The sequence below is a fragment of the Epinephelus fuscoguttatus genome, linkage group LG3, assembly GCF_011397635.1.
Source record: "Epinephelus fuscoguttatus linkage group LG3, E.fuscoguttatus.final_Chr_v1".
Taxonomy (NCBI): domain Eukaryota; kingdom Metazoa; phylum Chordata; class Actinopteri; order Perciformes; family Serranidae; genus Epinephelus; species Epinephelus fuscoguttatus.
Window position 1 is genome coordinate 21644977 of NC_064754.1, and position 14182 is coordinate 21659158.

At 40.0% G+C, this 14182-nt stretch overlaps 1 protein-coding gene across 3 annotated transcripts in view; it reads right to left on the minus strand.

Moving 5' to 3' along the window:
• coro2aa (coronin 2Aa) overlaps positions 1-14182 on the minus strand; it is a 62591-nt gene that overhangs the window by 15712 nt on the left and 32697 nt on the right. For all 3 annotated transcript variants that reach the window (XM_049571404.1, XM_049571405.1, XM_049571406.1), the window contains 2 exons: positions 7724-7924; positions 2314-2430 (listed from right to left, as the gene is read on the minus strand). In XM_049571404.1, the coding sequence (XP_049427361.1) occupies positions 2314-2430; positions 7724-7924 (318 nt within the window). The remainder of the gene's footprint in view (positions 1-2313; positions 2431-7723; positions 7925-14182) is intronic.

Below are 14182 nucleotides of genomic sequence, written 5' to 3' on the forward strand. Positions count from 1 at the left end.
ATATACTTGATTTTTATTATTTTTTTATGAAAAGAAAAAAGTGGACAAAATCAATGACAACAGGCAGGGACACTATAGGTGAGGGAAAAATGCTTAACATTGTGTAAAACAAAACGAGAAGAAGCAAGGTTACATTGTAGTATCACAGATAACGTTATGTCCATGATTGTCCTTTAAGATCACAAAGGTCCTTATGATCCTTGACTTTGACTCCTGGAAAGCCAGGCTATTTTTAAGGAAGGAGAAATCTTCCACAGGAAATACTATCATTTTTTTTTTTGCTGCACTATGATGACAGCTGTACTTACTTTACAAATTCAGATTTTTGCAAACAAAACCTTTTAAGAGCTTATAAAGTCTGATGTGTTATCATAAATTAAATTATCAAACACTATATACAGGCACAGCTGAAACGGTTATTAGTTGATTAGTCAACAGACAGAAAATTTTGTTTTCATATAAAAAAACATTTCACGGTTCCAGCTTCTTGAATGTGAAGATTTGCCACTTTTCCTTTGCATTGTTTTGATAATTCTAATTTAATTTTAATAATGTTGAGGTTTGCATTGTTGGTTGGACAAAACAAAACACTGTGAAGGTGTCACTTTGGATAATTATGATGGTATTTCCTCTATTTTCGGAATTTTTTCAAACCAAACAATCTGTTAATGGAGAAAATAATCAACACATTAATCCATAATGAAAATAATCATTAGTTACAATCCTGTACAAAACAGATAAAGATCATCACGACAGTAAAACAGCAAAATCCTGCTTTAACAGTAATGCAGTTTTCGTGCAAAGCACTTTTATTCTAAATACTTCAAGTATGTTTCCTGGTTATGCTTGCCTACAACGCCGATTCCAAAAAGTTGGGACTCTGTGTAAAACTTAAAATAACAACAGAATGAAATAATTTGCAAATCCTTTTTGACATTTGTTCAATTGCAAACAGTCCAAAGACAAGATATTTAATGTTCAAACTGGTAAATAATGTAAATACACACTCTCTAAATTTGATGCATGCAACACACTGCAAAAAAGGGACAGGAGCATGTTTACCACTGTGTTACATCACCTTTTCTTTTAACAACTTTTAGTGAGCATTTGGGAACTGAGGACACTGATTGTTGACATTTTGAAAGTGAAATTCTTTGTCATTCTTGCTTGATATACAACTTCAGTGGCCCAACACTTCGGAGTTTCTGTTGTCATATTTTGCGCTTCATAATGCACCTTCAATGGCAGTCAGGTCTGGACTGCAGGCAGGCCAGTTTAGTAACTGCACTCTTTTACTGCTAAGCCTCACTGCTGTAGCATCCCACAGCTTCTCCAGTCTGCTGTTGTCCCTGTCACAACTTTTATGAAACATGTTTCAGGCATCAAATTCATAATCAGTAACAAAAAACTATAAAGTTTCAGTTTGAACACTAAATATCTTGTCTTTGGACTGTATTCAATTAAATATAGGTGAAAAACATTCTCAAATCATTGCATTCTGTTTTTATCATCGTTTTACACAGCCTCACAGCTTTTTTAAAACTGGGGTTGTACTTTTCCATAAAGGTCAAGTGTGCAGAATTTAGTGGCATCTAACTGTGAAGTTGCAGAAGAGTCATAATGAAAAAACATGAATGGCCCTTTCTAGAGCCAGTGTTTGGTTTGTCTGTTCTGGGCTACTGTAGAATTATGTGGTGGACTCCGTGTAAGAGAACCACTTCCTTATGTAGAAATTAACAGCTCACAAAAACACAATTCTTAGTTTCAGGTGTTGATAAACTTCTTAAAACATAGTTATGAATATTATATCCCACCTCTGACAATGTATCCGCCTAAATCCAACACACTGGACCTTTAAGTAAAATTGTCAATGCAGGACTTTAACTTGTAACAGAGTACCAGTATTTTTTTATAGTGTGGTATCAGTACTTTTACTTAAGTAGGGATCTGAATACTTCCTCCACCTCTGCAATCACACACACAAAAAACAATCTTCACTCAACACCTCTAAATCTATGAAAAATAGGCACTAAGGAAATAATCTAACCGACTGAATACAAAAAATAAATGACACTCTCAACAGTGAAAACAGCCTTAAACCCTGTTGACTTGTCCTTTCTCTCGCTGTGTACAGAGGTTCGTTCTGTGCCAGGTCAGAGCTGAGGAATGCATGGAATGACTTTTAGTTCATCTTGAAGGCTAAACAGCGAGGCAATAAAACGATATCCCTGCCGCTACATGCACATATTCCAGGGGAAATGATAACACGTCAGTGAACCATTTTGAAAATGTACTTTCTGTATGTGTACAGACCGTGGCGTCCTCAGAGCAGGAGGCGATGCAGTAGTCGTTGAAGGGATTCCATTTGACGTCTAACACGTTGCCCCTGTGGCCCGATACTCGGGGGTGGTGAGGGTCCACTTTACCTGTCTAATACACAAATATAACAAGAAATAAAACACAGGACATTATAACTGACAAATGTGTATTATTGGGTTAAAGCAATAGTTTGACTCTTGGGAAAATGTGCTCAATTGCTTTCTTGAAGAGAAGACTGACTCCACTCTCATGTCTGTACAGTAAATCCATGGCTAGTTAGCTTAGCATGAAAATCACTCTGGTCACGCTTTCCACAGAGGTAAGAAAATCTGACTACCAGCACTTCTAAAGCTCTCTTACACATTACATCTTATTTGTTGTGGACCATTAAACCAAAAATGAGCTAAAACACACTTAAAGCCTCCGTAGAGCTTCAAGGGGAACTACAGGGTTGGATGCTAATTATCTGTGGGTTCGTCTTTCATTTTCTTGAGAAAACGTGGAAACCTGTAGCAAACTGATGTTTGTATGGCAGGTACAGGAGCTTCACAAGCATCTACAAAGAACCTAAACCAAATGCCACAGCGTCATCAGCAAAGAGCAACAGCGCATAAAATAACTCAACTATCTTCCCTGTCTTTGCTCATTAAAATAACGTACAACAGCTCAAAATTTTCTACTTGGGTGCCGAGCGTAACAGTGTGAACCAGAGCCAATAGCATGCGGTTGTTGTGTACATTCATCTTGTGTGGACGAAGACGGAGTCACGCATGCTCGCAAAGACTATAGTTTGGCTTTAGCTTCTAACTATCTTTGTCTTTTTAACCTGTTGTTGCTGCTGAGTCAGTTTGACATCCTGGATATATCCTTCAAACACAGACTGTAGACCCCTCTGTCTGCTTCTCTCTGGAATCACGGTTTAGTTTTTCCAAAATATTTCTTGGAAATGGAGTGAAAGGGAGTGCAGTTAGTTACAGTGTGGGCTCCATGCTTACTCCAACAGCTTGTGGACCATTAGAAAGGGGCGGGGCTTAGCGAAAGTTCAATTACTTCACATCCTTTACAACAATAAGAACCATGGACCAGTTTGAAGAAAGGCTAGCGGAGTAAACTAGAATATTATCACTTGTATGATCCCGCTTCTAAAGATTATGTATAAAAAAAAAACATAAGTCACAAAAACTTTTTAAAAGTTAGCAAAAAGCAGCGAGAGTGCAGGAGGGAGAAGATACTGGCCTTTTATACATTACTGTCCTGGCTTCTCAAAATAACAAATAAATCAAAGACCTCCTGGGAAGGAATTTGAAAACCACAGATCCAAATCAAAAAGAGTTCTGACCCCAACACACATGTCAAATTACATGCTGCACGCAATCCACTACAGTACTATATAGTGCACATGAGAGGTGCCCGCACCAGCCTGCACAGAACGTGTAGGCGCACAGCCACAGAAGTACAAATTAGACAGACATGCCCACAGATGTTTTTTATTTCTAAACTTGTAGTCTTAAACCAAACCATTGCTGACTAATATAATTTGGGCAATTATCAGACTCCATGCAGCTCCCCAAGATCTGTATGCTGGCTAAAGTTCCCCTTTAATATAAAATATCAAATACAGCAGCTTTAAAGACAGCCAGCTAGTTTCTAAATATCTAAAGACAGGACAGGATGATCTGTGCAGGTTAGCACAAGTACGCCGGCCTGCCAGCACAAACTCATCTTGGCATTAACATGAAATGACTCAAACTGCAGGTGGAATTACACAAAATGTTTGTGACACACGCCCTGATATTTGCTGATCCTGTTACAAGGGAGCAGCCACTGAGTCCTTCTGAAGAATTTCTGCCTCAACATGACCGCTAATTATTCAGTCTGTACGAACAGAACCTTCCTGCTGACACACACACCTGCGGGCGAGATTACTGTGCAGGTGAGGTGTGTTTGGAACACAGTAATGACGTAACCATTACCTGTGCTTTCCAACAAACCCAACACATGCAGGAGTAAGTAGAACACAGCACTTGTGTTCTTGTATTGGTGTCTGTTAACTGCTCTCTCTGCAGAACAATAGCTTATCTGTGAGTGCACACATAAAGATGGGAGGTGAAGGGCGGCAGAGGGGGGAAGTTTCACCTCCTCGAGACAGTGAAAGGAGGGGAAGGGGGGGGGTCAAAAGATGAGTTATGTCATTCCTAAGCTTGTATGCAATTCCTGCCCATGCCAGGAGGGTGGTGATAATTCACCGAGATGATTTAGAAGATGGAGACAGGCGGAGAGAGGGAGAGAGCGGGGAGAGGTGTTCAGCCTGATGGATCGCTCCAGACTGGAGATATACAGCAGGACTGTAAATTTAGGCAGCACACGAGTGCGGAAGTCTGGCTCGGTTTATTTAAGAGATCGCTATTGTTACTGATAACACTGGTGGATGTGATAGTATGCATAAATAACGTCAGGGAGAGCGTCTGATTGATCAGATTGAAGGTGAGGTTGGTGTGGGAGATAAGACAGAATAATGAGGAGGAAAAAAAAGGACCACATGCAATGTTTAGGTTGAGGTGAATTATCTGTCGGGGGTTCCCTGGTTTTTAGAGATTATTTGGGCTCCACTGCTGCCGTCCTATTTATAATCTGTGAGCAGAGCTGTCTCTTCCAGGTGCACTGTATGTGCAGGAACAAAGAGGAACCATGAACGATGGATACTCAGCAGATGAAACTAATAAAATAATTTCTTACTGCAGACAAAACTTAATAAGCATCTGCTCATTTCAGTTATAAGTGCAATTTTTCCACAATGATTTACCTAATTCCTCCTGCTGTATGTCTAACTGGAGGAAACCTGCAGCAGTTTGCTCACTGGCAACTGTATCAACCATCTTTTTAAGCTAAACAAAAAAATTATGATGAACTACAAGGACTATAATCTTGCTTTAAAACCTTAAAAACCTCTCTTAAAAAATGTGTATGCGATACTGATGGTTTGCTGTATTATTCACATTGACATTGTGTTTTCTGTTTCGGAGACGGGGTTATTTTGTGTTGCTTTGCCCAAAACAATCAGTATCAAGAGACGCATCTCCTGAGAGCAGTTCATGTTTTTCACAGAAATCAAATAAGTATGCTGACCTAAACGTTCATTACTGTAGGTCAACCATACAATAACATCTACAACTGTTGTGTCGATCTGATATTGTGATTTTTTTTGTCACTATTGTGCACTAAAGCTTTAATATACAACTTTTATAAAAAATAACTTTCTATCATATTTGCTGAAATTGTCACTATATCCTGACAGTAGCACATGGGACAGATAATCACCTCTTGCTCCTCCCAGTGCTTCTAACGACACTGGCAAGAATCCCAAACCAAAACAACTTGTCTGAGCCAGAGGCCTGTACTACGAAGCCAGTTCAACTTACCCTGGATATCTTTTTGTTATCAGGTTTGGCTAACCCTAACATTAGCCATTTGGATAACCGGTAGTACAAAGCTGGTTATCAGCCAGTTCAGTCAACTCTGGGTTTTCCTATCCAGCAACGAGCGTGTTCACGTGACAGAGGCTGGGGTGTTAATTGCGAGACAGTAAAGTGTCAGTAGCATGGGATGTAAACGACAATCTGTAATCTCAAATCTCAAAGACTTAAATTACATGAGATATCAGTAGGCTGTATGTGACATTAGCATAGAGTATTTTTTGCTATTAAGTTGGATGATGATGAAACTTCTCTGAATATGTCACATAAAACACTCTTATAGTTAATGACTGATGAGGACTATCTGACTGAAATGGTGTATTTATAATAACTGAAGCCAATTAACAGCATGTGGATTATTTTTCTAATAAAGTATTAGAGCAGATTAGCTGTTCAGCATAAGTTACTGCGGTAATTGGAGTCTCTCATGCAGTGTCAGTCATGATGCTGTTCATTTACCTCAGAAGTCAGGGGTCAGAATTGGAAATGACGTCACACCCAAGTAGATCGTGCTCCAATAAAACAAGTTGGAAACCACAAGGCTGTCAGCTATACCAATTCAAGCCAGGTTAGCCATGGTAGCAATACCAGTTGATAACAGAGCACTGGACAGTATTTTGTGCATATAAATATCATAGCAACATGTCCAGAGATAGAAGATGAATGGGACTGTGTGTATTTTTTTTCATCTAATTTTCATTAGACACAACTGAGACACAAGGCTAATAAACAGTATATTACTCCAGCTTTCACGGCTGTTCGTTCCTCCTTTCACTATTGTTGATACACGGAGCAGCCATATTGGAGTTCGAGGTTGTGGTTGGTTTCCCAGTTGGAAATCAGATTTCAGGGGGCAATCCAGCTGAAATTTTCAACTGGGAGCATGGAACTTCCGACTTCCCAGTGCAAATGAAATGCACCATCACTGCTCATGCAGAAGCTGCGCTGCCACAACGGCGTACACAGCAAAGACAAGTAAACAGAAGAAGACCTGCAAAAGCAAAACTCAGCTTTTCATTGACAGTCTTCTTCTGTTTACTTGTCTTTGCCGTGACGCTGTTGTTGGGATAGGATAGATGGGTAGTTTTTTCATTGATGGTTGTTGTTTCTCAGACACTGTGTTTGCAAAACTCCTCCTGAAGATATTGAGCTTGACTGAGTAACAGCATGTGGAGGGCAGGGGGGCTGTGCAGCGTCTACACGAGGAGTGACTGACACTGCCTTAGAAACTCCTCCTGGCTCTGATTGGTTGTTTTCATTCAGGTGCAGTGGATTCTTGCAAAAGCCATTAGGAGCACTAGGAGAAGCCGGAGGCACCTGTTTTTTTCACACATTATCTGCCTCATGTGCTACTGTCAGGATAAAGTGACAGTTTCAGCAGATATATGACACAGTTATTTTTATAAAACTGAACCTTAAATGTAGCTGCACTTTTATGATGATTATAAAAAACCTGAGATGTGTCTTAGAAGAAGAACTGTTTGGGAGTTTTTCATGTGTGGAGCTGTGGAGAGGATGCAAAGTTATTTGCAATGCAATTGTTTATGCTAATGAAGTTCTTCCCTGTCAAATTTTCCCCCATCGCACCTTTCATTTCATTGCAGGCCAGTACAACAAAACCACCATCTACTACAACCTCCATGGTAAACCTTACCAACTTTCCACCCGGAGAAATGTCCGACTCTGTGTACAACACCAGACTTGATTCAATCATTGAATTAAGTGGAGATTCAGAGCTCTGGAGCAAAGCAATTTGTATCTATATTCCCTAATTTCCCCCTGTAGCATAAATAAATTGTCCTCCTTCTCAGCATATATCGACAAAACATATTACAGTATCCATTACCAGCATCCTGAGTGAAAACATGCACATGTCACTTTAAAAAGCTGACATCAGACAGTAAAGCCTGCCATGAGATGGAGATACTCACATGATGGACAGACAGGACCAGGAAGGCCCCTCCCCCAGCACACTCAGTGATGACTGCCAGGAAACGTGGGTTGACAGCACAGAAGTTGTTGTCCTGGACGCTGCGTGTGATTGGCACGCCATCATAGCAGCTCTCCTTGGTGGCGGCCTTACCAAACACGTGGCGGAACTTGGAGCTGCGGTACTGAGGGCGCCATGTCATCTGAGAGAGGAGGGAGGGAGAGAGGGAGGAGAGGTCAGTCAAGGAGAATCATCTCTCACAGTTATGGTGATGGAGCTTTTTATAGGTGTTGATACTCCTGTTCCTTTCTCTCAAGTAATGATAGCTGTGGTTGATTCTGGCGTGCTCGCACAGGCAAGCTTTTGGAGTGATATGAGGAAGGAAATTCCCTGATATACAAGTTACATAGGTTATTTTTCTCTACAGAGGGTTTGGCACACCCACCAGTAATATAAGCATGCCAGAGTAATTGCTCTATTCAACAACAGTAACAATATAAACAGAATAACTGCAGCTAAGTGTTAATGAGAACAACAAACAATAAGGTACCACCTTTGACTGAACCTCAAACACTCATTATCCAACTTTAAAGCATTTCTTTTGTTTTTTTTAGTCTTTTTTAATTTGTTGTTGCAAAATTGATACATTCTGCATTTAATTTAAATGTTTTTAAATAAGTACTTCAATGCTGGAAGTACGGTCTCTTCATAAAACTGCAGAAGACTGGCGCAAATACTTTGAAATTGGTGCTAAATTACCAAGACAACCAGAGAAAAAGGGCTGTGGCATTTGCTATTCCTTGGGAGGTAGAAAAAACACAACTACCAGAATGCACTGTGCACCAGACCAATCAACACTCCCACTGGTGGATAACGTAATGTGAGTTTCCCATCCACAAACAATATGGCAGTTGGCTGGTAACAAACAATTTGAACTACAGTTAACAAGTAAGTTAAAATATGTCTCTGAAGATATTTCAAGTGAAAAAATAGGCAATATAAAAACTGAATATTTGTTCATATATTACAGTTTGATTAGAGTTCTATCTGTGCGGCAAAAACAGACAGAATATGCAGACAGTCATTCAGTTATATTGGATGGGAGATTTTCCATATAATTAACAAAAGGCTGCCATGTTTTATAGAAAAGTGTAACTTATTCTTTAGGGAGTAAGTTATTGTCTTACCACCGTTTATTTACATATACTACTCATATTGTTATATACAAAGCTGGTTGAAAATCGGCAAAGGATCCCTTCTATGCATTATGTAAAGCACTTTGACTTGCCTTTGTGTGGAAATATGCTATGCAAATACACTAGGGTGTGCTGGGGATGGTTAATTTCAGGATGTGGTCAACAGTTAAGATCAGGAAGTTATAGATATTTGTGTGAAACTCAGTCTCTGGCCATGTTTCGGTGTTCCACAGGGTATCATTTTAGTCCCACTTGTTTTCCCATTATTTGTTAATTATGTGAGTTTTTGCTTGTGCCTTACTCTTTATTTTTAAATTACGATAACTGAGCTGTTCTTGTGTCCCAGAATAATAAATATATACTTTAACAATTACTGACTGAAAAGCTTTTTAAAGTCTGACGGCTGCTGGTAAATAACAAATCGCTTCATTTGGGTCAAGCCAATGCAATGTGTTAAAATTATAACACAGATATTTGTTAAGTATATGGGTTGTATTTTAGGTCAACATGTGTTTGGTGGGCATCTAAAGAACCAGGTAACAATAATGATGACTCTGGTGACTTTTTCTTTATGTCAGTACTTCCAAGCTTTGTATTTTGGATTGTATCAAGGAACACAAAACAGGCTCTTATATCAAATTAAGGTCAGCACTTATCAAAGAAAATCTAAATATTGATACTATAAAGTGGAATACACCTTAAATTGGCATCAAAACATTGGCAAATGATTCATGTGAAGACTTTGTTTATGGTTTAAGAACAGGATTTATGAGTTTACTGTTTTTTTTTCTTCATTAGATAATTTGTTTGTGCTGAAAATAATGTTCATGGTCATGAATGTAATGTTTGTGTCACAAACAGATGGCTTGTGTAATAATGTCAGTGTTACTCTGACTTTATTAATATTTCTTGGTCAGTCTCCAAATAAAAACACTAACTGAGTCAATTATAATACAGTACATAAATACAGAGCTGTGAGACTTCTCAAATCCTGAGTCTCTTTTTAGCCACCTTCTTTAGGTCAGTCGATGCACATGTCATTATTGTGAGAGATAAGTGGCTGTAGTCCGCTGGGACCAGGCCTGGCCAGCCGGCATGTCTACTCTGCTACTCTGCCCGGCTCCCTGCCTGCCTGCTGCATTGTCATTACTTATGAATTAGGGGTGGTGGAGGTTGATGGACAAGATGTTAACGCAAAAAATGGATCCAAACAACAACACAGTGAGAGCAAGGAAGCAAAGGGGCAATGGAAATGGAGCAAAGCAAAACATGAAACCCAATAAATATTACAGTTTTCCTACTGTCACATCACCTGACAACAAATCCAGTCCTAAAAACAATGACATCATTTTGCTGTTTTATGTGCACTGCCCACTGGCCTTTCAGATGATGGCTAAATAAATACAAGCGAGATGCAAACAGAGCGACATCACAGTGAGTGTAGTAAAAATAACAGCATTTGGTTGGTGTGATGCAGGTGTGGCTGGAAAGAAGCTGACAGACAGAGAAATATCTGGTAAAATATAAACAAAGCAGGAGAGTCTCTGAGTAACAGAAATGCACGGGTGGAGATCGTGACTCCCCATGTCTCGGTTTACTCTTCCACCTCTCACCTTCTACCCCGAGGCTGTCGCAGAGAGCCTCATGCTGTCACAATGGAATGTTTCCCCACCTGAAGATGAGTTTCATTAAACGTCTCAGGTGTTTAAGAGTCTGGCTGCTTCCAAGACACTATCAGTCACATCCATATGACCACCCTGGCAGCTAAACCTGCAGTATTCCCATTTAACAAAAAACAGATTTTGCATCTCCTCAATGTACGAAATCCTACAAGAAGCAGTGTCAGCAAGAAAATGCTCCTGCACAAGATGGACATCCCCCGACTTCCTCACAATAATAAAAAAGTGTCCAATAAATACTGTAACAGTTATGTGTCAAATTACTGCAAACATGCCAAGTGGAAACAGTGCAACAAAAATTTAACAAGTGGCAGCGTTTTCATTATCGATTAATCCTAAAATCATTTTCTCTAATATATGAATTATCCTTTTGTCTGTAAGTGACAGGAAATCATGAAAATTTCTCGCCACAAATAATTTCATGGAGTCTACAAACATGTCTTTAAATCAACTGTTTTCTCTGACAAACAGTCCTAAACCCAAAGATATTTAGTATATTATTAGGAAAAAAAAGCAGCAATGATGATGTTTGGCATTTTTGCTTGAACAAGGGTGAGGGAGGCTGTACGTCGGCACAGTGGTGCTTGTAGCTAAATGCTAATGCTTAAATTGGCAAAGGCTAATGTGGTGATGTTTAGGGAGTATGCATTTAACCTATGTTTAAACTAGTGTGTTAGCATGCTAGCATTTGCTATTAGCACTAAACAAAGTACAGCAGGTATGAGGTCATAAACTAAACTATTAAACAAATAAAAATTTTGGCCTGATGGTGGTGCTCAATGAAAAATTTATGAATCACCGAATTCATCCTGTTGGGAACATGAATGCGAGAGCCAAAATTTCACAGCAATCCATCCAAATTTCACTCAAAATCACAGATATCAACTTCATGGCGGTGCTGGGGAAAGAGTTAATCATCCGGTTATTGTAACCTAAAAGATGTGTTTTGTATTGAACAAATACAGGACGCACTTTGTTCCATGTTTTTTAAAGTGAGATACTAGTACAGACAGCCATTTGTATGAGATAGAAAGAAACCCTCCTGATCTTTCATCCCTCTGCTTGTCTGTCATGTTACGTTACACTACTCAAACAGAGAATGCATCGTGAGTCACGACAAATGAGAGGCCACTGTCATTCATGAGTGCTGTGACGGTGTTGCTACAAAAAGGCTGACAGCAGTGCAAGTAGGGCTGCTGCCCCTTGAAAGTTGGAGATTCAAATCCCCAGTCGGAGACCCCTCAGTGGACTGAGATTGCTTCGAGTTGAGCAGTCTTTTGTTTGTTTTTTAACTAGTCAGTGTGCTGTGCAGTGTACTGGGGATGTTTTGGTCCCTAGATTTTGCTGCAGAGTGAACGCTCTTGACTTTTATATTACTTTTTGGAACAGACAGCTGCAGATGTGTTGTAGTGGCATAGAGGAGAAAATTTCCACTGTACAGCTCCTAGATAGCATTATCTTCTCTCTTCTACTTGGAAGTGGTGACGTTACAGTGGGCTGTTTAGCATTTACTATCCGCCGTTAGCACAGTTAGCTTGTTTACGATGTTATATTAACACCGCTGTCACATTTATCTGGAGAAAAAACAAGTTTGTGAATATTTGTTTTAAACGGTGAAATCTGATTTTACTGTAAAAAGTCTGACTTGGGTAGAGCCCTGGGTGCAAGATTTTAAAAATTGCAACTACGAGTGTAGTCCACCAGCAAAAAAGGGGGCGGGACTACAGAAGGGAAAGAGACAATTATTATCAATGGTTGGGATGTGTGAGTAAGAATGTGTACAAGGCCAACTGCACCTTTTGCAATCAGGTTTTCTCCATAACTCACAGTAATATGGAGACATGCATGCATCAGGAGTATTTTCATTTAACCCAACTTGCCCCGCTCTTGTTGGCAAGAAGTTGGCAACCCTCAGGATCTCCAAAGTCATAAGGACTCGTGGCATTTGTAGCTCCACACCCCTAGCGTGGCCTGCATACCTCAAGTAATCAAACTATTAATGGGAACCTGTGCCTCTTTACACATACTTTGGAATTGTTGTGATTTGCTTTAGTTGCTGTCAGTTATTCCCATTATGTAAACTCATTTGTCTCTGATAATACATGTGTTGCAATGCACAGTCATCCTAAATACATTCTTGATCATCATCACCTCTTATCAGCCTTTGAAAGGCAAGACACCTGCCCTGTTTCACAATAACAAAACAGATATTTATAACTTCCTCGTAGGAGCTTAAACAGACCAAACTACAAGAGAGGCTGACATCCATGAAGGCATGAGAGGAATCAACTACACCTCACTGAGAGAAACAAACTGTTATCCGCTTTAAATTTCTACATTTGACTAAGATTCTGAATGCATCAACCAGTCGGTGCAATGCTCAGTACACTGCGCACATGCTATGCTGTGCACATCTGGGTTGATATAATCAGCATTCATGTATTGCTGAGGCTTACAAGACCAGAGGGAGAGGCTTCCAGGGCAGAAAGCTAAGACATCTTGTCACATCTAAAGCAGGTTGTAATCAGGCCAGTGGCAGCTTCCCCTCAGCTGTGTCTTGCAGCAGGTACACAGCAGGGTTGCATGGTGGGCGGCCTGCCTTACAGAACTGATGACGAAAACACTATTCTGGCTATTTTTACACCGGCTTCTTGCTGATCAAAAGACCGTCAGGCACATTCGGTGACAGCAGAAAAACTGTTTAATTCACACGGCTTCTCTGACAGCCTTTGTGTCTGGCAAAATAACATAAAAAAATACAGCCCTTTTTTGTCAGAGGGAAATTTATTTTAGTCCATGACCAGTGAGTCACAGCAGCAACCGCAATAAGGGGGCTGTAAAAACAGTCATAAAACTAAACTGAAAACACAGATATGACTTTAAAAAAAGAAATACTGTACATCTGGTTTGCTCTGCCAGAGGTTCTGTGTGGGTCTGAACTTGTATAGAGACGTGCAGAGCATACGTATGCACCTATTCCTCACCTACAGTCTGTCTTTTAAGCACCTCATAACTCATAAATGCGTACACTAGCAGCCACTCCTCTCTTTGGCTTGCCAAGGCTCTGTGCTGGAGGAGGGGGAGTTCAAAGTTTACTTACTGGTGTCAAGATATCAGTTACCTAAGCACCGTTGGGCCTGAAGGTATGAGCAGAAATACAATTTGGACCAACATCTACTATCAGTACCTCCAACTGACTCTCTGTAAGGACTTTTGGCCCTCTCTTGACCTAACAATGACGACCTCAAGACCCCAAACCTGATCCAAAAACCCACTACTTATAAACCCAAGCATGCAGCAGCCCCACCTTCTCAGTCTGTCGATGTAATGTTTTGTAAACGCTCCAAGTGAAATTAAAGACGAGGAAAGTACAGGTGTGAACACACGTCATGCCAGTATGTTAACAATATGTATGTACACCTACTCATTGTTCTTATCCCAGTGTGTGAGACACACTTCCCCCAGTTCAGACTGTCTGCTATCACACACAGATGACAGCTCTCAACCTCTGTCTTGTAATAGGATAACAGCCACACTGGTAATCCAATAGCTGCTTCATTTGCTATAGAGCACACGTGTGAATGA